Raw genomic sequence first — 24,962 nt, forward strand, 5'->3', positions numbered from 1 at the left:
CACCAATAACATTTACACAGAATAAAACCTAATAAGTAATGAATAAATCATTTACAAATGTCTAATTAAGGCTTTATTAAGCAAATAATAAGACATTAATAGGCACCTAATTTGTGCTGCTTAAAATAAAGTGTTACCATTTGTATTAGTTTTGACTGAAAGTGTCTTATTTCTTATTTCTGGCAGATACAGTAATTGCCTTTTTTGAGCTGTATATTTTAACCAAAGCTGACTTACGCTATTTTTTTAGGGCTGTCAACATAAAAGCATGCGATTATTTTGAAATCAGTAACGTTACTGTTTTTTTTAATGCAATTAATTACGACAACAAGTTTGATCCCAACTTCCATTGTAATCTGCCCTATCCCCGACCAATTATTTTTTTTTGTTAATAATTAGTTGAGACATTTACTTAACTATTTACTCAACTAATTAATAAAAATGTTTAATATTGTCATAAATACTGTCAATTTTGACCACTAATGTAAAGTATAACCAATAACATAAGATAATACCTAGTGGTGTTAATCAATTAAAATAAAATAAATAAGATTAAGCACAACACTATTCTGTAATTAACTGCAATTAATTAATTCTAATGCTACTCCAGCCTTGGTGCTGAAGAAATTTTACTGAAACTGCTGTATAAAGCTGTTCTTCAGCAGAGTGTCTTTACTGCTCCTTAATACCTGACTGTTTTTTACATAAGATTTGTTTGTTTAATGTTATGCCCAAAATACACTCCTAATTAATTAAGAGAACGAGTACATGCCTTTTACGTGTTTTGAGCCACACAAGGTGTACTTTTCCTGCCATTACGACAGCAAAGACACACAGACGCACCCTAAATCAAGCTGCACGGAGCATGGGTAATGTCTCGCCTATACACCACTAAAATAGGCCCTTGACATCCAAATACATTTTGCCCTTATATTGTGCGCAATTAACTCAGTTAACCCAATTAATTAAATTTAAAAAATCAATGATAAATATCATATAAGATGCACTAACAATTTTTGGGAAAATTGAGAAAAAGAGCTGAATAAACATTTAATCAGTCACAGACCCCTAATTAAGCACCAATAACACTTATATATAAGCCTAATAAGTAGAGAATAAATCAGTTACAAATGTCTAATTAACGCTTTTCTTAAGCAAATAATAAGACATTAAAAAGCGGCTAATTTGTGTTCCTCAAAATAAAGTGTTACCAAAATTATAATAAATGTGAATTTCAGTTAAATAATAGCAAAGTAAAGTAAAATAAATTTATGTTTAGTCAAAGTTCTTTTCTCTTTTAATATTTTTATTTCTAAAACTCCAGCATTTGAGTGAGAATAAGCATCTGTTAAAATTCTCAAACAGCAGAATGTCTATATCTGCTATATTAAGTTACAGTTATTTAGTCTGTGTAATGAACATAAATCTTTATTACTGTCAGAAATAAATATAGCTAATAATAATGTATAGTTACTGTGCATTTTTTAAGTATATTTTGTATAGTTGATTGCTGAAGGCTGTGGGCCAGGTGTTTTTTGCTAAAGGTAAAGGTGGTAAAGAAGTGATGGTGTGTGGTATAGTGAATGGGGAGCGCAGTGCTCGTGGTGATCATGATCCAGTTCTGGCTGCGCGGCTGACTGTTGATTTTAGACGTGGTTTCATCGGATCAGTCGCTCAATGCTTTTTTCCGCCACCGAGATAGAAACACGCCAGAAATTTACCTGAACACACCAGACCACCACGCCCATCAGCGTTAATATATTCCAAATGTCCAACGCTATTTTAAGGAGGCGTGCTTCGATAGGGCCCAATGTGTGTGTAACACAGATTATACCATCATGTATACTCTACACTGGAGAATATATAGCTTTCACTGAAGCTTATTTGTCAGTTTATATGGTATAGAGATGGGCTTAGTTGGCCTTAATGGCGAGCGCATGAATCGAATTAAAGCAGGTTATTTTTGGCTTGATCGCATCGCTGGTTTTGTCTGATTGTCATTATTCTCATTTTCATCTTATTAAAAACTGTTGATAAACACCTCGATCGCCTGATGAAGTCTTTTCACAGACAGCATTTCAGCTTTTTCGGTGCCAGGACGAGCTAAATGTCAAAGGACCCATAGAAATTTGGAAATGATTAGTTTCAGGATTCAGAAGACTCCAGCTTCTAATTAAAATTAGGGCGATTTGAATATTTCATTAAAATAAAAAAAAAAGTTATCAGTAAATTACTTTTGGTTGAAAGGCAGCCGGGGTCGACCCCTGTGACCTCCAGCTTTCCCAGTGAGCCCTCGAGAGCTCAGTTACAGACCTGGCAAAGGAGAAGGGGTCCCATGGTGTCTCCGGGGGTCATTTAAATCCCATTAATTACAAAGCGAGGGAGATGCGCCTCAGGGGGACACAAGGCCGTTTCTCTATGGAGGCGAGGAGGAGTAGAAATCCATTTGCAGGTGTTTTTTTAAGAGATACTGGTGGTGTCGCTTCAGGCCACGGCACAGGGGAAAAAGAGGGAAGGAAGAGGAAGAAGGCAGCAGCTTGTATATACTCTAAAATTGTTTTAGGTTGTTTTTTATTATACAGTGTTTTAGTCGAATAAACTATCATTATTATGTTGGATTAACTTTTTTTATCCAGTGCAGCTAAATATAATATATGTACCAAGATCTTCAACATTCCACAAGCCTACATAAAAAAGTTTCCATACTTTTCCAAACTTTTAGTATACGACACACTTGCTGTGGCTACTAATTCTCTTAATTAATCACGGTGTGTTTTGGGCGTAACATTCAATAAATCAATCAACTTGTTACTTGGCATTCTCTTTAAGAGCCATGTGCGCTCTGACTGTGGCGCATTGCTATTTTAGTGGTGCAGTGTCCATGTGTGTTTAACAAGCAGGGATGTACACATGTTGGGGAAGCGTCCGTGTTAATAATTCACTGCCAGGATAGCAATAAATGTCTGACTGTTGACATCTGTCTAGTTTGTATTCAGTCAGTGGTGTACCTGTGTTTTCCTTTGCAAAGATAGCAATACGCCAGAAATTTGCCTGAACTCCCCTCTTTTCAATACCACCACACCCATCAGCATAGAAATATTCATAATCACAGTTTATGAATATTTTAAAGCTGTTTAAAGAGTGAGCAACAATTTCCCGTTCACTTATATTTAAACTGGGCAGTGCTTTCCCCTGTGAAGGGCGTGGCTTCCTGAAACGCTTTGTCTGTATTAGGAGGAGCTGCTCTGCTGTGCTCTGCAGACTCTCTGGAGGATATAAATGGCTGGCTCGTTTGAACTGGACGGAGGGGTTCCAGGACCGGCTCGTTCAGGCCTGAACTTCTACAAGCTGCTGCTTTAAATAGACTGTAGTGCTACATTTAGTGCGAGCACTTAACATGAATATTTTTCTTCATCTTTTCCTTTTTTATGCATAATGTGGTCAAGCACTGGAGGAGAGCTGTAGTGGAATTTCCTTTTTGTGTTAAAGCCCTCCAGCTGGCTAAAGACCTTTTATTGGATTGCTTTGCAAGTGCTGTAGTCTGTGAAGTAATGCGAGGATGAGCTAAGTGTGCGAGAGATAAGGAATATGGAAATAGATTTTTTTTTCTCCTTTTGTGTGTGTGTGCGTGCGTGTGTGTGTGTGTCTATGAAAGTAGGCTGGATAATGCTCAGTATGTTTCCATGTTTTTCAGCATAATTGGTTACTCATTACTATAAATGGCAACAATAAATCAGAATGCTGACATACTATTCATGCACACATACTGGCCAATTTATTAGAAATTATGGAAAAAGCTGCAGGGGGCTGGCACAGTCAAGGTAATTGGAAGTTGGGTAGTTTATACCTAATATAATTATGCCAATATAGGAAATATTACAAAATAAGTGGAATGTACAACAATGCTATTTTTTGTGCTGTGTAACTGTAAGCCGTAAAGGTGACATATTCACATACTCTCTTTACACAAGTTAGAAAATGTCTATGGGCTATACAAAACATGTTCATGAAGTTTTTTGCACAAAATCTCTCTCACATAAAGACATGTTACCACTTCTATTCTTACCAGATTCAGTCCCTTTTAGAATGAGCCATTTGAGGGCATTGTCACTTTTACACAAATAAGCTGTTGCTGACCACGTTATGTTAACACTGAGCGTTTTCCACGTGTTAGTGTTAGCCTATGCTGAATGGCAAAACACAAACAAACCGGTTCCTGCTTGACGGTGATAGAAGCACAAAACTCAAACAAAATTATTTGAATGTTTTTACATCTCCCTCATCTGCAGACTTGACACGGACAGTAGGTACAGATCCCTCCCTCAGACGAAGTCTGCTGCCTAATCCTGCTAAGTACTGTCCGAGGTTCTCAAAGCAGTCTGTGGTCAGGGATTAGTAATTTCCACATCACCTTTCAAACTATACTGATTTCTCGCTGGCTGCACTGATTAGCATATTTGTTGCTGTGTGGCGGCAAGGACACATTATATAGCTGCTCCTCAGAGCTTTCCATCAGTGTGATGATGAGCGCTACACTGCCCCCTACAGGATTTGCAGTATGTAGTGCACCTCGCATGAGCTTAGAGTTAACCTAACTACACTAAGATGTAGATTAATTCCACTTAGCAGACACATTTCTACAAAGTGACTTACAAACATAGTTTATTTTCATTTAATACAATATTCTTAGCTAGTGTGAATATGCTAGAGTCCAAATAAACCCTGAGCTATAATAGGATACTGCCAGAAGCAAAAGTGAGAGCTGATACCCAGAAACAGAAATAAACCATACCAGAGGGCTACATACAACAGAAATGATGCAGAGAGAAGACATTTTATTACTTTTCTCATGAGTGCTCTTGAAAGAGATGGGTCTTTTGAAGAAAGCAAGCGACTCACTACACATGTCTTAAAGGATGGCGGATGAAGCCTAGTCATACAGGTAGCATAAAGAGCTAGAGGTTTTGTATCTGGTTTTAAATGTCCTCTATCAGGCAGGAAGGTTCTGGTCAGTTTTTACTCCTGCAGGCAGGGCTTTAAATCTAAAGGAAACCAGGAAAGGGGAAGCAGCAAAAGAGTAAAATGACAGGAAGATAAAAGACGAGTTGTAGTTCCTCATTCTGGGCTAGAAATTACTTCTTCACCTTCATCAAATACATCCACTCCATTCACTCTGTCCTCTCTATAGGAGCACATTTACAGACAGCAGCCCCTCTGTTGTGCTGCACAACCAGGGATGGATTGGTCATAAAGAGTACTGGGACAATTCCCGGAGGGATGCTTTGTGTGTGGGCAGCTGAAAGAGCTAAAAATAGAACATTATTAAAGTATTCTTATATTAAGTTGTGCATTGGTCCACACTACCTGCAGTGCGCAACTGTTAGCCAATCATGACTATGCCACCTCCCCCAGCATGAAAGGTAATTTCAACAACCACCAACAATAAACACATTAGTTATAAAATGAAATAGTAAGGAACAAGGATGTCACCATGTTTCCCTTCTAATGGGGAAGCTGGGGGCAAGCGCTGGGGAGGTAAACCACACTGTAATTCTTAAAAAACATAAATAAATAAATACATTTTTAAAAGTCGAATGAGCACTGGATATTAATATTTAACATATTTATCTCCTGAAATCTGTTTATTTGGGCTTAGCTTAGATTTCCAATATTTTATTAGATTTCCACTGCCCCTCACACAACTGATGCTGTAAAGGATTGGCAAGCCATTATATACAACAGTCAGTCAGCCCTAGCAGTGATATGAGGCACACTTAAAGCTTAGAGATATATGCAGGACATCCAGCGGCCACATGTATTTTGCCATTCACTGCAGGACTTCCAACTGTCATTTTTTCAGCAGGATAATGCTCACACACACACAAAGCAAGGACTGACTTTCCCAGGAATGTCTCTGCCAGGTTGTAACACTCCTATAAACAGCAGGGTTTATAGGCCTAGCTACAACATCTGTAAGCAAATATTCTGCAGGATGCCACACAGAACTAGTTTGTGTCTATGCCCAACTGTATCTCTAAATAAAAAATAAATGCAAGTAAAATGTCCGGAAATGTTTGTTATAATGCTACCTTTAATTTGCAGCAGCATGTTATTCTTTAACCAGAGTGTAGCAACTGTGAGAAACCCCTCATTGCATTATTGCAGAGGTTTGGTTGAGGTCATTGGCACACTGTAATTCAATTTTCTATGCTGGAAGAACAGAAAGAATGGAGGATGCTACACTGAAAGATCCTGAACCGTGAATTGACGACATGGCTGTGCATCTGTCTCGCTTGGTGTGCTTTCTATGTCAGAGCTCAGACTTTGATAAAAGGTGCAACTAACCTTGTGAGTGAAACAGAAAGCAGCAAGAAAGGCTTAAATGATGTCACATCTAGCTACAGCCTTTATTCTTAAAAGGATTAACCAAGGTATTCTTGTGTTCCAGACATGGAAGCTTTAGGTTTTAATCAATTCACAATTCAGTATTTCAACTTATCAAGGATTATTTTGATGTCTTTGGCTTTTTCATGTCCTTGTTGATGTCTACTTCATCTCTTAAACAAAGCAAATTCTGCTGTAAAGGGCTTGTATGATGAAAACATTTTAATTTTAATATTTTAATCTGGCAAAAGTACATCAATAAGCAACACCAATAAGCTGCATTAGGAGCATGTTTGGTTAAGGTGGGAAAAATCTGATCCGCTCATACCAGCAGAATAAGCGTTGAAGAACAGGGTGAATGGAGGATAATAATGAAGTATGGAGGGAAACAGAACTACAGCCTGTAATTGTAGAACTATGAGGAACTATATAATCAGTGGGCCTAAACAAACAAGGATGGTGTTATTATAATGTGTCCCATTGGACACCTTAAATGTAGTGGTTTCTCATTGTTTTAAAATGTTCTGCATTGTAGATTAATTTTAAAGTCATCTAGACTTAGAAGAAACACATTTGAAAGTATTTACTAAACAAACCAGATTATTATTTGTCTATAAGATTATTTAAAGAGGCACTTCTTGCTTAGATGACAGTTTTGCACATCTTGGCTGGATTTTGTCAGTCAACTTTATGAGGTAGAATCACCTGGAATTCAGGCTTTCAGTTAACAGCTGTGCTGAACTTATCAAGAGTTAATTACATTAATTTCTTGTCTCTTAATGTGTTTGAGAGCATCAGTTGTAAAGTTGTGAAGAGATAGAGTTACAGGTATACAGTGAATAGCTCTATTTGAGTAATGATCTAATCTATATTATGAGAAGCAACTACTCAACTAACAACTTATCCTCAAATGCTGTCACAAAGAACATCAAAAACGAAATGATGAAACTTTCTCTCCACAGAAAGAAAAGCAAGAGTTACCTCTGTTGTACAGGTTAAGTTGATCAGAGTTACCAGCCTCAGATACCGTGAGTTAACAGATAAGAGCAACTAAAAGCTTCACAGAGTATATTGTTTAACACTTTTAAGTTTCTACATGATTCATTATGTGTTCCTTCACAGTCTGGATGACTTCAGTATTGATTTATAATGTAGGAAAATAAATAATTCGTCAAAACATTGAATGAGAAGGTGTGTCCAAACTTGTGACTGGTAATGTGTGTATAAACCAGTAAAGTACAAGACACAGGAAAATGTCCCAAGTTAAAATAAAATATTATTTGGCACAAAAGATGAACCATCTCTCACTTAAACCGAGGACATGGAGATTCTCTTTGAAAGACTTCAGTGAAATCTTCTTTTATTTGAGCTGTGAAACACTTCTAAAACTGATAGAGGTCCGTTAAGCTACACGCTACGGCTCCGGTGGGGCCGGATGAAATTAACCGAGAAGATAACGGCAATCATGGCTTTTCCTTTCCAGAGAACATAATGCTCAGGAGTATTATATTCTTAATAAGACTAAATTTGTCATCACTGTAACCTAGCAGTCTCACCTTACGCACTCCATAAGGAAGGGAGTGTTCAGAGATCAATTTTTAGCCCATAATGGAATTAATATCTGTGATATCAGGACAGCAGGCATTTACCACTGCCAAGAACAAAGTCACATCAAAGTTATTAGCAGTGGATCACTTTTTGCTGCATGTAAAGGGATTGTCTACTCAACTTCTATCTACCAGGTTATCACTGTTTGCGTTGTCGCGGGTAAGCATTGTTAGAGATAGCAGTAAATAGAATGAGCTATTTGTTTTTTTTTTTTTTTTTGCACATCCAGACATCATGGAATCACGTCCACAGATAGAAGTCAGACTTTACTGTATGTAGGACTGATTTAAAGGCATGCAAATAGATATAGCTGATGATGAACTCTATAACTGTAGCACTTTTACTGGATTGGCGGCTTGTCAAGGGTGTATACTGCCTTCCACCTGATACCGGCTGGGATAGGCTGCAGCCCCCCGCCCTCTTTTCTCTTTTGTTTGTTTTTGTTTTTTTTAAAGGTCAGCCTCAGAATTGAGTAAGTGTTTGTCGTCAATGCAAGAATTAATTGGGTCAATCAAGCAATTTGCTTAATATTATTGTGTCTATTATGCGATTGTAATTAGCAACAGATTGTTCAAGACCTGCATCTCTTTTATTCATGTATTTTTATATTCTGTCCAGAGAGAAAATAAGCAGCACTATCAACCAACTTCTCACCACTCACTCTCTCTCTCACTTTCACTAGTACGAAACTGTGGAACTGTTGTTGATAGTAGGCGCTGTAGTCACGCTTAGCTGCAGTACGTGAGACTGCAGGGCTTTCAGACTGCAGAGTGTGTTCTGCCAACAAACCGCATCTGCACCGCCAGCCCTCCACCTGTGACGAGGTTAGCAATGCGGCAGAAATGATGGTTAAGGGCAGTGTAATGGGCAGAAAGTTCAACTCACATATTACACTAAATGGACTGCCAATAGCTAGTGCTGCTTTTTGTGCAGTGTGTGATTGTAATGGATGATACATGCATATTTTATTTACAATAGGACATAAATAATATATATAGTCGATATACAATACATATCAGATGTTAAAAGTGAAACGTTTATCATTTAATGAAGAGAATTGCTAATTTAGCACTTGATATCAGCAACACATTAAGTGATACTTATAAACAGCAGTGTAGAAACTTGGTCTTCTGAGTTTATGAGGCAGGGAACACTCTAGTCTTAGAAAATAACCACAGGTTACTTGTTTAATCCGCACTTCACAACTGCTGTATTTATTTTTCCCTCCACCAGCCGTGACAAAACGAGTGAACACACACAGGGTGGTGATAACCAATCAAAATAATAATTTAACCAAATGATCTACAAGCAGCTTCAAAAAGAGCCTCTTAAAGTGTTTGATAGCATCAGTTGTAAAGTTTGAATAGGTACAGTTGGTATATAGTGAATCCTCTGTTTTTGGTTAACGTCGTGCTCAATGCAGTCTTCCAGGTGGATGGTTGTTTTCGTTTGAGAGTACTCTGTGTGTGATTGGCTGCCGTGAGGAGAATGTGGAGAAATTTCTGTGTTTATGGGAAAAGGCTGATGGTCAGTACTGGATGCTGGTGATCTTCAGGCCCTCAGGTGGCAGAGCATTAAAAATAGTCTGGACTGGAAATCACTGCATGGGCTCGGTAACACTTCCAGAAATCACTGCCTGTTTCTTATTCAGAAGTGTGTGTAAAGGCAATTGTTCTGGGCATTCTGTGGCTTTTATATTAAGCATATTGATATCTAAATTTGAAATATGATTGAAATATTTAAAAAAAAGTATATATTGTAATAAACATCAGCCATATCCTGCAGCTAGAACACTCTGCCATCTGAATGTGTTTCTGACAGTGATTTTAAGCACAAAAGCACATTGCAAAACCAAGCCACTGACATCTGTGATGGCATATCACACTATATCTCTAATTTGAGCAGATGCTCTCTCTCTTAGACAGTTAATAGTGCATTCTAATGTTAATTTCCCTCCATACGTCCTCCATCAATATGCAATTAAGTGCAGAGGAAACAAAAGCTCTCAGACCATCAAACACCCGCCCCTCCTCCACCACTGCTCATTTTTAATCAAATAATTGCTGTGCCGTTTTGGTTTAAAAACACCAAACAGTTTCACGTGCAATTGCGACACATGATAAAAAGAATATCTTCACTATTTTTACAATGTAGCTTTCTTCCCTCTAGTTCCTGTGAGCATTATCGATCAGATTTCACGGAGACTGCTTCTGCACAGCTCGCTTTTAACCCCATCCCTCGATTTCACACACCGTTTCTCATCCCTTCATCATTCCTGAAGCTGAAACGGGGCCAGCCCAGGCAGCGGGCGGCTGTATTTCACTCAGCTGGGTGTGAAAGGGAAATCTCAGGACGTCTTTCAAGTGATAATGCAATCGATGGAATATTCGCCGGCCACCCTTGATGGTGCATCAACTCGCGAACGCCATGAGACGAGATAGCACAAAAAAAAATGCAAGCAACTAATGAACTCACCACACACTGTTTTGCCGTCATATTATTTCTGAAGATTCATTCCCTGACTGATTCTGTGCTGCTTTTCCCATTGGAATTAAGCTTAAAGTAACAGTTTGGAGAAGTGCACATTATTTTATTCTAAACAACCAGACCCTTAATGTAGCCAATAATATCTGGTACCTAAAGATTGATCCTATAATTTTGCACTGGAGCTACAAGGCCAAAGTATATATGTAATGACAAGAGGCTTTTATTGTCATTACATCTGAGTACAGGTACACAGTGTAACAAAATTACATTTCTCCAGAATGATGGTGCAACATGGAAAAGCAATTCAATAGACAAACATAATGTGCAGAAGTGTAACAATAATGCAACATAAAACTATAACAGTACAATAAATACAGTAACTACAAAAGATTAGACAATTTAACAGACAGAACCGTGCAGTACCGATATGGTATAATAAAATGTTTTAGTGAGGATAAGGTGCAGAGATGTGTAACATACTGTAACATATAGAACATTCATGATCACAGCAGTCACTGAGGTAGAGAGTTTATAGTTCTTATAGAATCAATCAGCAAATATTACTGATATGGATAGAGACATTTAAGTCTCTGTGTGTTGAGTGTGAGTGTGTGTGTGTGTGTGTGTGTGTGTGTGTGAAGTACAGTCTTTGTTCAGTTCTGTGTGAGTGTGTTGGGTGTGTGGTGGTGGAGGTTCAACTCTGCCTCTGTGTGTTGAGGAGTCTGACTGTCTGGTGGAAGAAGCTGTTGCAGAGTCTGGTAGTGGAGGCTGGGATGCTCGGTATCTTCATTATAATTTAATTATTTTATTATTATATAAATTAAATAGTAAGCATTAATTGAGGTTGCCCAACAAATGACCAAATTTCAACATTTTGACCATTTTTTGAAGACTCAGTTCTTTATGAAAATAAAAGTCTAAATAAATCCCATTTTGGTTTTTTAATGTATAGTTAAATTCCAGAAAGAACAACTCTGATCTCTCCCAAAATAGAGAAATGATCTGTGTTTGGTTATTTATTGGAATGTCTCAAGTAACACATTTATTTTTATTAACACTTAATTAAATCTCTTTTTATAAATAAAATGTCTTTAAATGTTGGCAAAACACAATGTCGTCCATATTTAAACTTGAAGCTTTAAATAATTCAGAAATGAAACAAATTTAACAAGTTATTTAAGAGTCATTAAGAATAAATACTGGCTGTAATGGAAGAGCATATTTAAGTCATTACATGAGTACAATCAAACTGTTTGGTTTTGGAGGCTGTACATAAACTAGACAAACGTTTTAAGAAAAGTGGTTTAAATACAGAAAGAGCACAAAAAACACTGGTATTGGGTTAAGTTGTTAGTATAAAATACTTCTACACTGCAGACTTTAAACTTGTGAGAAGCTTCTCACTTTTAACATCACCTAGAGGATGCCAGAGAGCACAAATGAATCGGATCTGTTCTAAAATTCCTGAAACATCTGCAACAGTGGATCGTATCAGAACATCCCTAGAAATAGAAAATAGAAAAGTCTTTTCCCACTTCCTCTTTTATGGGTTCATACATCACTCCTGACATTCACTGTTTTATTATTCATAGTTTCTTATATTGTTGTATTAATTATTTAGAATATGTTGCAAAGGTCTGCAGGAAAATTAGTTTCATGTTGATAAAGTATTTTGCCTAAAGTTATCACCAAGAGCAATGCAAAACTTTGGATGCAGTGGAGTAAAGCATGCTCTCTGGAGTAACCAATCATGCATCTCCATCTAGATGAGTCTTGGTGATTGCCAGGGAAATAATTTTATTGTGCCAAGTGTGTTATGTATGGTGCAGGGTTTTTTTTTTAGGTACATGCATTATTTCTGGGCATTCTATTGCTTTTATTTTGTTTGTATTGATAAACAATTAGAGTTATGACTGAAATTAGGAAATATTTAATGCAATAAATAACACCCATATTCTTCAACCTTAACTAGACCACTACACCACTTTGCATGATCAATGTGCACAAAATCAAATTATAAATAACCACTGACACCTGTGATGGCATATCACACTATATCTCTAAAGTAAGCAGATGCTCTCTCTCTTAGACAGTTAATAGTGCGTTCTAATGTTAATTTCCCTCCATACGTCCTCCATCAATATGAAATTAGGTGCAGAGGAAACAAAAGCTCTCAGACCATCAAACACCCGCCTCTCCTCCACCACTGCTCGTTTTTAATCAAATAATTACAAGAAGAAAACAGTGTTCTGTTAACTATTTTTACAATGTCTCCCCTCTGTAAAGTTTGGTGGAGGGTGGATTATGGTATAGGGTTGTTTTTCAGGAGCTGGGCTCTTTGGTCCCTTATTTCCAATAAAAGAAACGCTTAATGAGATTTTGGACAATTTTATGTTCTCAACTTTGCGGGAGTGTGGAAGAACTTGACTGGTCTGCACAGAGTCCTGCCTGACCTCAACCTGAACACCTTTGAGATGAATTAGAGTAGAGACTGTGAGCTAGAGCTTCTTGTCCAATGTCAGTGTCTGACCTTACAAATGCACTTCTGGAAGGATGGTCAAAAATTCCCATAAACACACTCTTGATTGCTGTTTCAAATCCTGTTCATGTAGTTCGCCATCGGCTGCTGGAGCCCTGAAAGAGCACAATTGACCTTGCTCTGTCTGGGAGGGTAGATGGCGCTCTTTCTCCTCATCACTCAATCAAGGGTGATGTTGATCAGCACAAGGCGTCTGTGAGCTGATGTATCAGAACCGAATCGCTGCGCTTTCCTCCAAGCATGCTGTGATGCTATTCGTCAATACTGAATCAGCAGCAGCTCAAAATAAAATTATATGTATAAACACACTTCTAACATTGGGGAAAGCCTTCCCAGAAGAGTTTAAGCTTTTATAGCTGTAAACGGTGGGGTGACATCATATTAAACCCTATGGAATAAAAATAGAGATTACAGAAATTCGAATGCTAGAGCAAGTTTTGGAAGATCAGCAGCATTTGGGATAACTGGAAAATTATCATGGTGGTGAGATGTTAAATTTTCCCCCAAACTGATGCTTTAAGTACTTTAAGTAAGTAAGATAATAAATTGGACTTGAATAGATCCATGAACAGATGTGCGCTTGTTTTAGGGTGTTGCATCACTCGCATGTGAAGTATCTGTTGCTGGGGAATTCATCTTCTCCTCTTCCTGCATTTCTCTCAGAGCTGTTATGGGATGTTTCTTTTTTTTTCCCTGCGCTGTGCTGTGCTGTGGGCTGTGGATATTATATGCACGAGCCTTCACACTTCATCTTTAACAAGCTTCGTCTCGCGCTCACCAGGGTGGCCGGCCCTATTTTATGATTTAAAACAGCTGTGCGGGACCGTATTAGAATGCAGAAAGTGGTAACAGCACTCCTGGGAGCGACGTGTTGTCTTACTATGTTGCTGCTTTTTCTCTAAGCATAGTGAAAGGTCACACTCGGTGTAGACCACACCGGCTCACTGTTGTTCTACTGCCTCCCCTGTGGTGTATATGATCTAAAACACCTTGCCCTTACCCTTAATCTTCTTATACACTTCAGTCCAGTATTGCTTAATTACCCCATCGTAACTTATAGAGGAGAAACTGTGTGGAAGGCATGGATTCTGACCTTTAAAGCAGCAGTTCCTAAATGTGTTCTGTTAAATTAAAAGCAGTAGCATTTCTGAGTTGGGTGGAGACAGTATATTCTAATTAATGGTATCAGTGTTCTGCTATCCCTGCGACCTATAATGTATTCTTTCTAAAAAACTAAAACTAAAACATGGTCTGGTAGGTTTGTTAAATGTTATTGCTCTCTACATTTTGACACTAATTGAGGTATAAACTAAACAAACAAAACAATATAAATTCTCAAAAACACAGAAATTTAACCAGAGAGGTCTCTAAATTCCCAAATCCCAAAACTGTCACTTTAAAACAGCCAGCAACCAGTAGTATTCCTCAGTTTGAAGAGGACAAAGTATATTAATTAATGGTATTTTCCTGGTATGAACATCCCTAGAACAGGATGTAATTGCTTTCTACATTTTGATGGCTGTATTCGTATTTCATCCCTGAATTATCAAAACAATATAAATAAAAAAACTATTTATTTAAATTAAAATTTTAAAATACTCTTTCACTTCATGTAGCTTGTCATCAGCTGTTGGAGCCCTGAGAGAGCACAATTGACTTTGCTCTCTCTGGGTGGGTAGATGGCGCTCTCTCACCACATTACTCTGAAGGGTGATGTTTATCAGCACAGGGCATCTGTGAGCTGATGTATCAGAACCAAGTCACTGCGCTTTCCTCCGAGCGCACTGTGATGCTCAGCAGCAGTTCAAAAACTACCCCTCCTATTTTTTAATCTTTTTCAAATTTGAGCTGAAGGTGAAGTCAGCAATAATTAGGGGGTTTAAATCTTTAATTTAAAGCAGCGCTCTGTCTTAATTAGGTAGTGGACAACACATTTTAAAGAATGGCCTCAATGTACTGAGCAGACCATCACTAAACCATCTAGTGTATTAATTTTAAAAACTCTGTGATCTGATAGGTTTGTTAGATGCAAAAATAAATTAACAAAATAACCAAAACAATATCACAAACAGAATGTCACACAGGGATTTATTTACATTTACCTAAAACAAAATTACCCTTCCACATGCTCTGTGCAATTATACGTTTTCACCAGAGAGGTCTCTAAACTCCAAAATTCCCCATATTGTTGTAGAGTTGTAGTAGAGTGTGGAATGGACAAAACATTGGATCGACCATCCCTGCAATGCTTAATATATATTTTTTTGTTTGTTGGAATTGTTGGAATTTCACATTCTCATCAGAGAGGTCTCTAAATCTCCAACACTTACAGACTGTCACTTTAAATCTATACATCACAAAGCATCATGTTTTTGTCTGTTAATAGAAGAGGAGATGGTATTTGGAGATGCTTAGTGGCAGCTGCTGAGAAGTCATTGTTGTGTACGTATTCATGTTCTGCAGAAACCATATCCGTCTCTGAGTCCGGTTCTTTCTGTTCATGCGTGTGAAACCAGGCTCTGTATGACAGAACAGAGCTGCTGCCGACGTGTCCTGGATTTCTCAACCGCCTGAATTCTCCTCGCGCCTCCTGCACATGAAACGGCATCAGAGATGCAGGATTTCAACAAGTGTTTTCGCAGACCAAAGTGAGGGAGAGGGAAAAGCTAACATGTGAGGGCGCGGGCTGATGAGTGAGCGCTTGATCGACAGACAGAGGCGCAGGCCGTATGAAGGGAGCCTGTAAAAAAGCATTATTAATGGCCCCCATGCTGATATGTGTTGAACTGTGCAACAGTCTGCGCTTCTCATCAGCGCCTTATCTCTCCATCCCCTTCCCCCCCGTGTGCTCATGACTGCCATTTTCTTTTCTTTCAGCCCCACCAAACAACATCTCTGTGGTAGCGGAGAACACGCCTGCGCCGTTCAGCCGATACCAGGCCCAGAACTTCACTCTAGTCTGCACTGCCAAAGGAGGCAAACCTGCCCCGTCGGTAAGTCTGAACACTGAATGCATGTTCCTACAAACTGAACTAGAAGAGGCGATTTCTCTTACTGACCTAAACTACATTCACACACCAAATCATAGGCTTAGTCAGTCAAGAGAAATGAAAGAAAACAACTGTTTTTGCGTCAGCACACACACACACCACAAACAGCATTAATGCTAGCCTTGATCAACCTTGCAGTTCCATTTTTAGCCATATATAATAGCATAGGATACTAATGAAGATTGCTTCCCTGGAGACCCTGCTGCTCAATGTCCTCTCCTTTAATTCTGGAGTTTTTTGTAGCCCGCACGGTTCAGAACAGAAGCCATGAACCCTACAAAATACCACTGGAGTTGAGATTTAGCCGCGGTTGCTAAACTCCAGTAGGCCATTAATCACGCTCCATGGGTGCATGATAATATATTCCGGATCTATCCTGCTTCCATCTCCAGCAATTAAGTGCCCAGCGCGAGAGGAGCACGAGGTGAAAATGATTTCCGCCACCCTGCCTGCGGGCTCGCTCGGCCAGCCGCTAGGCTAACTCGCGCTAGCCCTCGTCCCGGGAGTGCGGAGCCGGCGCCTGGGGAGACGCCACCACATTTCTGCACTCATTATCAGCCGCCCCACCACCGCTCGCTCATTCAGACGTGACGCGGCTCTGAGCTTCATCATCCTCTACTTTACCCTCGTCATCAAACTCCCAGGTAGAGCGTCGTTACTGGGGCAGGCCAGCAGAAAGAAGAAGCAGTGGTGAATCTGGGGCTTTTCATGATTTCTTTGCACAAATATTTAAAAACAGAAGTTGACATTCATGATTTGGGTGTTTTTATAGTGATAACGAGATCATGGCTTTTTCAGTGCCTCTTTATTCAACAGATCTTTAATTTAATTAAACAGTCTACAAGATAGAAACCTAAAGTGCCATATACAGCTTCTAAAAATCACTTAAAAAAGACCACTTAAAAATTATAACTTTCTTTGATTTTACCAAATTGAGAACATGCTATGATGCATGAAAACTGTGATTAAAAACCAGGATTATTCAAATATTGATTTCTGAACTTAAAACTTTATGAATATGAACTTGTTTCTTTTGAATTATTTGAGGTCTGAAAGCTTTGCCTCTTTTTTCTTATTTCAGCCATGTTTCATTTTCTGCAGATAAATGCTCTAAATGACAATATTTTTATTTGGAATTTGGGTGAAATGTTGTCAGTCGTTTATAAAATAAAGCAACAATGTTCATTTTAGTCAAACATAAACCTATAAATAGCTAAATCAGAGAAACTGATTCAGAAACTGAAGTGGTCTCTTAATTTTTTCCAGAGCTGTATGTGTAATACTGTTGGTGAAAATAACCAATAGATTAAGGACACATATACCATTCCGACACCCTATTGGTTTATACTGTGATCCATCACACCTGCACACGTCACACTCCAGCAAGAACATAGCAGACGTATGTAGTGGGAACAGTCTAGTGCATCTCAAATTATATTTATCAACATTAACAGTTATTATGGCTTTTAGACAATGTGTTTTGGGGAGGGGGGGTGTAGTGCACTGTAGGGCTCTGTGGGTGTGGCCTAAGCTTTTGTTCTTAATAGCTTTATTTTTTTCTTCTTTCATTACTTTTACTTTTATACTTTAAATAGTTTTGAAACCAGTACTTTTACACTTTTACTTGAGTAAAAAGCTTGAGTTGATACTTCAACTTCTCCAGAAGTATTTTAAACCCTAGTATCAGCAGCTATTTGGTCACAGCTGGTGATATGGTGGTCTTTTTCCCGATGCTACATAGCAGAGCTGTTATGTCTCTTTCAAGGGATCTGCTCGGAGAGTCTAGCATGTCAAGGTAATGTTAAACTGCTAGAGTGGAAAAAATCAATTTCATATCAGTCCATAAGGCTTATACATAAATTGACAAGTACGAAAACGAAAGTCTGTAATATCTAAAATATACAATTTTTGTCCTTGGAAGGAGTGTATACATTACAAATTGGCAAATGCTTTACCATACCAACTTTTTTTTGGAATGTATAGCAGGACTAAAATACAGGAATGGATGAACATTACTACTCAAAAGTTTAAAAACCTTAAATTCAGTGTTTTTTATCATTGTAAAATGTTCTGTAATGTAAATTATACTAAATTTATCCAAACTATAAAAAAATGAATTATTTAGCAAAGAAAAAGTGTTAAACAAATCAAAATATGTTTTATATTTCAGATTCTTCCAAATAGCAGCTCTTGTTTAGATGACAGTTTTGCACATCTTGGCTGCATTTTCTCAGTCACCTTTATGAGGTCACCTGGAATCCAGGCTTTCAGTTAACAGCTGTGCTGAACTCATCAAGAGTTAATTACTTAAATGGTTTGTCTCTTAATGTGTTTGAGAGCATCAGTTGTAAAGTTGCGAAGAGGTAGAGTTACAGGTATACAGTGAATAGTTCTATTTGAGTAATATTCTAATACATATTATGAGAAGAAATACTCAACTAATAAAGAAACTAAAATACTAAAAGAAATGAAGGCCAGTCAATTCAAAACATTTAAAGAACTTTGAAAGTATCCTCAAATACAATCACAACAACCATCAAAAATGTTAGGATGAAACTGGCTCTCATCAGGATTTTGACTGGTACTGTATATTACCAAAACATAAAATCTTATTTTAAAGAAATTATAAGAAACTCTGCATTTCCCATACTGTCCCAACTGTTTATGATGATTTTGTAATGTTTTTTATTATGGTGTTGGAGTTTTTTCATAAATTAACAAAATGAACAGAGCAATATATAGTTTAAAACACATTAAAATAATGGAATCTTATTCTGTTTAAAATCTATGAAGCTGCAGTTTGTAAGTAGTTATTGTTGAATGCATAGTCATGTTCTTCGAACCCAAATCTTTTTCCATCTTTTTGTAATATGTTCTTGCACTGATATTTAAATACAGGAGCTGGTCGTGATTTGGGTGTGTTTTTATAGTGATAACGAGGTCAAGGCTTTTTCACTGCAACTTTTGCAATGCTTCATTCAACAGATCTTTAATTTAATGCTTCATTAAACATACTAATATTGGCTTGGGTATTTTATACAGGGTGAATTTTAGAAAAGTAGAAGAACAGAGGAGATTTTTTTATTCTGCTGAAGCTAAAAATGGTGCACTGCATTGAAGCCTGCATTTGAAACTAACTTGCTGAAACTGTTACATATGCTATAAGTATGGTAGTTTTGATGGCAATATATAATTTAAATTAATATTAAGCTGAATTATTGATAGATTCATTACATTATGATTGATAGCACATCTTCCTTACTAAAGCAATATGGAACCTGTACCATTCTTTGCTTTAACAAGTTCCTATTTTTTGTGATGTTGGAACATGACTGTGATGAGCGTTTGAGGTCTAGGACTGATTTTGGATGGTTAGATATAATGTGCAAACAATACTCCAACTCAAAGGACCCAAGCGGACTGGATTGTAGGGAATGCAGGTCCACATAGTTGGTATAGTTGCCATAGTTGTTTTTATATATATATATTTGAGTAGAAGGACGTTTTTTGTTACTATAGCGATATCTCAGAAGAGTTTAATATTTCACAGGGCTCTGTCCTTGGCACACTCCTAGAAACTCCTAGAAACCTTGGTATAATTTTTGATCCTGAGCTAAATTTCTCAATGCATCTCCAGAATTTCCCTCTGGGATTAATAAAGTATCCATCCATCCATCTATAGCTTGTACTGCCTTAATTTCAATTGAGGAATATTGCTAAAATCTGAAAAACACCAGAAGATTATTTATGATTTTATTGTCGCGCTTTAATTATTGTAATGTGCTATTTACATGTCTTATTCAGAGGGAAATGGCTCGGCTGTAGGTCCACAATTCCGGCGCTAGGGTTCTGACTAGGACTAAATGAAGGGAGCTCTACATTGGTTCCCTGTAGGGGTGTGCCATATCGTATCGTCTGCGATAATATCGCCAACATTTTTTTATATCGTCAACGATATTATACCCTAAAAATATGGTGCCATATCACCCATCCCTAATTATCACATCAGGGTTCTACTTTTTTACTGTTTTTAGCAAAAGAAAAATTCACACTGTCCTCATTTCCCATTTTATATCTACTAGAGACAGATTATATCTGTCCAGTATCGTTTGGTTATTTTAATCCTGGATATATGAAGATATTTGGAGTGCACTATTATTAGTATCATGACTTTCTGGATTATTGACTTGTGTTACAAATCTGATAAAATTCTTGTATTTTTTAATATCTCAGTTAGGGGTGTGATGTAAATCGTATGCAATTATAAAATCAAATTAAAATTTTGTTGCAGTAGTGTATTCTTGAATAGTGTATTCTTAATATTATTAGTTAATTTATTAGTTAATATTCTCAGTTAATCATCACAGCATATCGGCAATAAAATAGCCATATAAACATCATTATGAGTATGCTTACAGCATACTGCAGCATTTGCACTATTACACACAGCACATTCACACTTTCATTATAATAACTAGAAAAAGACACAGAAATACAGAGACTCTGTAACTATTACATTTATTTATTTTTTTAGAAAATACAGATGAAGCCAGAGAGCAGTGAGTAGTGTTTAAAAGAGGTCTGGCTGACCCACATGGCAGTCTCTTTAGCTCAGCTTAACATTGAACTAAGGATGTACTCACACTAAGCATGGTTTGGTTGAATCATGCTGGAACACAGTTCTGCCCCCCTCCCCACTCTCCCACTGGCCTGCACTGACAATGCATTTAAACAATCCGTGCCTGAGCACACTTACATCACTGCTCAGTGGGCTTGCTGGTGTTACACTGAATTCAACACTCCCGCCATGTAAAGCACCCTCTCTCGGGAGTGCGTCTTTTTGATAAAGTGGAGTTAATTAGCTTTATTTAGAAACACGCGCCAAAAGTTACATACATAGAATTTGGCACAACACCACCATGTTTGTTCACAGGAATGGCGCATCACTGACATCATATTGTTCTGTGCTCAGGCACAGATCGCCTTCACACTGCATTTGTACCGTGCTCGAGTCCCAGTGAAGGTTTAGCGTGCCGTGCCGTGGTTCAGAACGATCACAATACTCAATCTAGCAGTGCTTTGGGAGGTAACTGTGCACAAATTGTCTAGTGTGAGTACACCTAAAGTCTCAGCAGTAAAAAAAGAAGAATTGGGGATCTGCAGGTGAAGTGCATTAATAAAGTTATTGATAAGATAGAATAAAGTTATTAGTAAAATAGAAAAGCTGCTTCTCTGGGCCGTACAGGACTGCTACTGGACTACTAAACAATAGCGGTGTTCCAAAAAAACTTGTGACCATGTCACGGCCTCGCTCTGTTCCCCTGTGTTTCTGCTTTTCCCAGTGTGTTATTGCTTTCTTCACGTTTCTTATTTACTCGCTCTTTATTGTCATTCACGTTATTTCTAGTCACGTTTGTTTCCTGTTTGTTTCATTGTTTATTTTGTATATTATTTACGTTTATTTCTAAGTCACGTTATTTCTTTGTTTTGTACATATTCACGTATTTTTCCCTGTATATATCCCTAGCCCTGTTTCGTTATTATCTGTTTTACGTTACTCCCTGTTTGTTTGTTTATGTACATATTTATATTCGTTATTCCCCTGTTTGTTTATTTGTTATTTATTAAATCATTTGTTCTTACCCGCATATAAGTCCGCCTCCCGTCTCCTCTGCTTCCACATCTGCTCCTCGTTTGTTACAGACCAGTACTGCATGTTATTTTAAAAATACCTCCCAGAGAAATTACTCCCAACTTATCCAATACATCTATTACTCATATCACTGTGATTTTAACACAAATAAACAAAGATGGCCCCGATATTGTTAAAAACAAAACACTGGAAAACAGAATTGTAACTTATGGTAAATTAGTTTGACTATATCAAATTCCATTCATTTTATTACATATATACAGTCATATAAAAAAGTTTGGGCACCCCTATTAATCTTAATCATTTTTAGTTCTAAATATTTGGGTGTTTGCAACAGCCATTTCAGTTTGATATATCTAATAACTGATGGACACAGTAATATTTCAGGATTGAAATGAGGTTTATTGTGGAGAAAATGTGCAATATGCATTAAACCAAAATTTGACCGGTGCAAAAGTATGGGCACCCTTATCATTTTATTGATTTGAATACTCCTAACTACTTTTTACTGAAGCACAAAATTGGTTTGGTAACCTCATTGAGCTTTAAACTTCATAGCCAGGTGTATCCAATCATGAGAAAAGGTATTTAAGGTGGCCAATTGCAAGTGCACTCCTATTTGAATCTTCTCTGAAGAGTGGCATCATGGGCTCATCAAAACAACTCTCAAATGATCTAAAAACAAAGATTGTTCAACATAGTTGTTCAGGGGAAGGAGACAAAAAGTTGTCTCAGAGATTTAACCTGTCAGTTTCCACTGTGAGGAACATAGTAAGGAAATAGAAGACCACAGGTACAGTTCTTGTTAAGCCCAGAAGTGGCAGGACAAGAAAAATATCAGAAAGGCAGAGAAGAAGAATGGTGAGAACAGTCAAGGACAATCCACAGACCACCTCCAAAGAGCTGCAGCATCATCTTGCTGCAGATGGTGTCACTGTGCATCGGTCAACAATACAGCACACTTTGCACAAGGAGAAGCTGTATGGGAGAGTGATGCGAAAGAAGCCATTTCTGCATTTCTGCTTTTGCATACCTCAGGCGACTCTGTTTGTGGCGTGCTTGCTGAAATGGCATCTTTCGCATCACTCATTTCAATCCTGAAATATTACTGTGTCCATCAGTTATTAGATATATCAAACTGAAATGGCTGCTGCAAACACCCAAATATTTAGTTAAAAATTATGAAGATTAATAGGGGTGCCCAAACTTTTTCATATGACTTTATGTGACAATATAAGAGCTGAATTATGATGATTCTTTCTGTTCTTGCTGCCATACACTGTTTAAAGTGTAGCCATGCTTTGGACTCTCATACATTTACATTTATAGTTTTCAGCAGATGCTTTCATCCAGAGTGCTTTGTTTTTCCCTAGAAAATATCTTTAATGAAAAGATAGCTTTGAGCTACAGTAAGTTCTGCCAGACTCGAGTCAATAGTGATACACAATACACAATATTTGATGCCTAGATAAAACAGTCACGCATGCAGAGATAAGGCTGTTCATATTTGGTAGGAAGGAGATGGTAGGTTTTTAGCTTTGTAGGACAACAACAGCACCAGGGTTTAAATCTGATGCAGGAATCTGTACATTTCCATGCTGTAAAAATGTGATGTACAGTAGGGGTGGGTGATATGACCCTAAAATTATATCACAATATTTCATGGTATTTTCAAGATAACGATACTCTTGGCGATATGACAAAACACTTAATTAAAAACAATATATATTTAAGAATACACTACTGCAACAAAATTTAAATTGTATTTTATTACTGCAAACAATATGATATGCCACACCCCTAACTGACATATTAAAAAAAAAAAAATTGATTAGATTCATTACATAAGTCAATTATCCAGAATGTGATGATACTAATAATGCACTCCAAATATCTCCATATATCCAGGATTAAAGTAAAATAAATGATACTGGACAGATATAATCTATTTCTAGTAGAAATATAATGGGAAATGAGAAAAGTGTAAATTTTTCTTTAGCTAAAAACAGCAAAAAAGCAGTACCCTGATGTGATAATTAGGGGTGGTGATATGGCACAATATTTCATGGTATAATATAATATAATATAATATAATATAATATAATATAATATAATATAATATAATATAATATAATATAATGTAACACACTTTAAAAAGAAACTAGTATTATCTCTAGCCCTTACCCTGCACTCCCACATTTTCCTCCAAAAGTAGTGAAACAGGGAATTATTATTTCTGCTGTAGACTGAAAACATTTGGGTTAAGACACTTAGAAATTAAAATATGATAAAAATGACCATTTCAGCTTTTATTTACACCTGGATCTGATACACGGTTTAGAAGATAACGCTTGCTGTCTGATCTCACCATTTTTTCTTGCGAGCAAAAGTTATTGGAACAAGTATTGGACTGTCTGTTGTGTGCTGTTGCCCAGGTGTGTTCTGATACACTGCCTATTTAAACAACAAATAGTGCTGCATGTCCACACTCAACCATTTAAAATGTCCTGAAGAAGAAAGTCGTCACTGGTGTACTAAGTAACAGATGTTGAACAGGTAGACCAAGAAAATCCACTGCAGTTGATGACAAACATTGTGAGTTCTGTAAAGAAAGACCCTAAAACAACAGTTAGTGACATCAGCTACAACCTCCAGAGGGCAGGAGTAAAGGTACCACTGTGGTTTTTCTGTGAATGAAAAGAAAAGACAGATGCAACCATATTGATTGGGAGTTTCCTTTTCACGCAGCAAGATAATGACCAAAAAACACACAGCCAAAACTATAAAGGAGTTTTTTATCAGTATGAAGTGGAAGGTTTCAGACAGGCCAAGTCAATCTCCAAACTTAAACTCTAGAGAGCTTATATTATACCTGCAAAGAAGGGGACTGAAGGGAGTACCCCCCTGCAGAAAAACTATTTTTCTCACAATAAAGTAGGTGGGTTTAGACAAAAGCTATTTAAACTGTGTTTTGCTGAGAGAAATGCTTTTAAATATTGTGTTCAGGTGCCTAAAATATTTGCACAGCACTGTATGACTCACACATTAAAGACTCCAACTCCCAGCATGCACTCACAACAGACCTTCCGGACTCTGCTGATCACATGACGCTACAGCATTCACGCTCTCCCAGCTTCTAATTGCCCTCACCTTCTCTATGTTTGTAAAAATGCCCTATTGTTTTATTAACTCCTCGCCAAGTACTGAATCTAGTATACTAGCTCTTCTTTAATGTTTTTTT

General features: G+C 37.4%; 1 protein-coding gene across 2 annotated transcripts in view; it reads left to right on the forward strand.

Moving 5' to 3' along the window:
• The window catches only part of igsf21a (immunoglobin superfamily, member 21a), a 509,658-nt gene that overhangs the window by 400,320 nt on the left and 84,376 nt on the right, over nt 1-24,962 (forward strand). For both annotated transcript variants that reach the window (XM_007230591.4, XM_015607518.3), the window contains exon 5: nt 15,896-16,011. In XM_007230591.4, the coding sequence (XP_007230653.1) occupies nt 15,896-16,011 (116 nt within the window). The remainder of the gene's footprint in view (nt 1-15,895; nt 16,012-24,962) is intronic.

Source organism: Astyanax mexicanus, chromosome 24 (genome assembly GCF_023375975.1).
Source record: "Astyanax mexicanus isolate ESR-SI-001 chromosome 24, AstMex3_surface, whole genome shotgun sequence".
Taxonomy (NCBI): Eukaryota; Metazoa; Chordata; class Actinopteri; order Characiformes; family Acestrorhamphidae; genus Astyanax; species Astyanax mexicanus.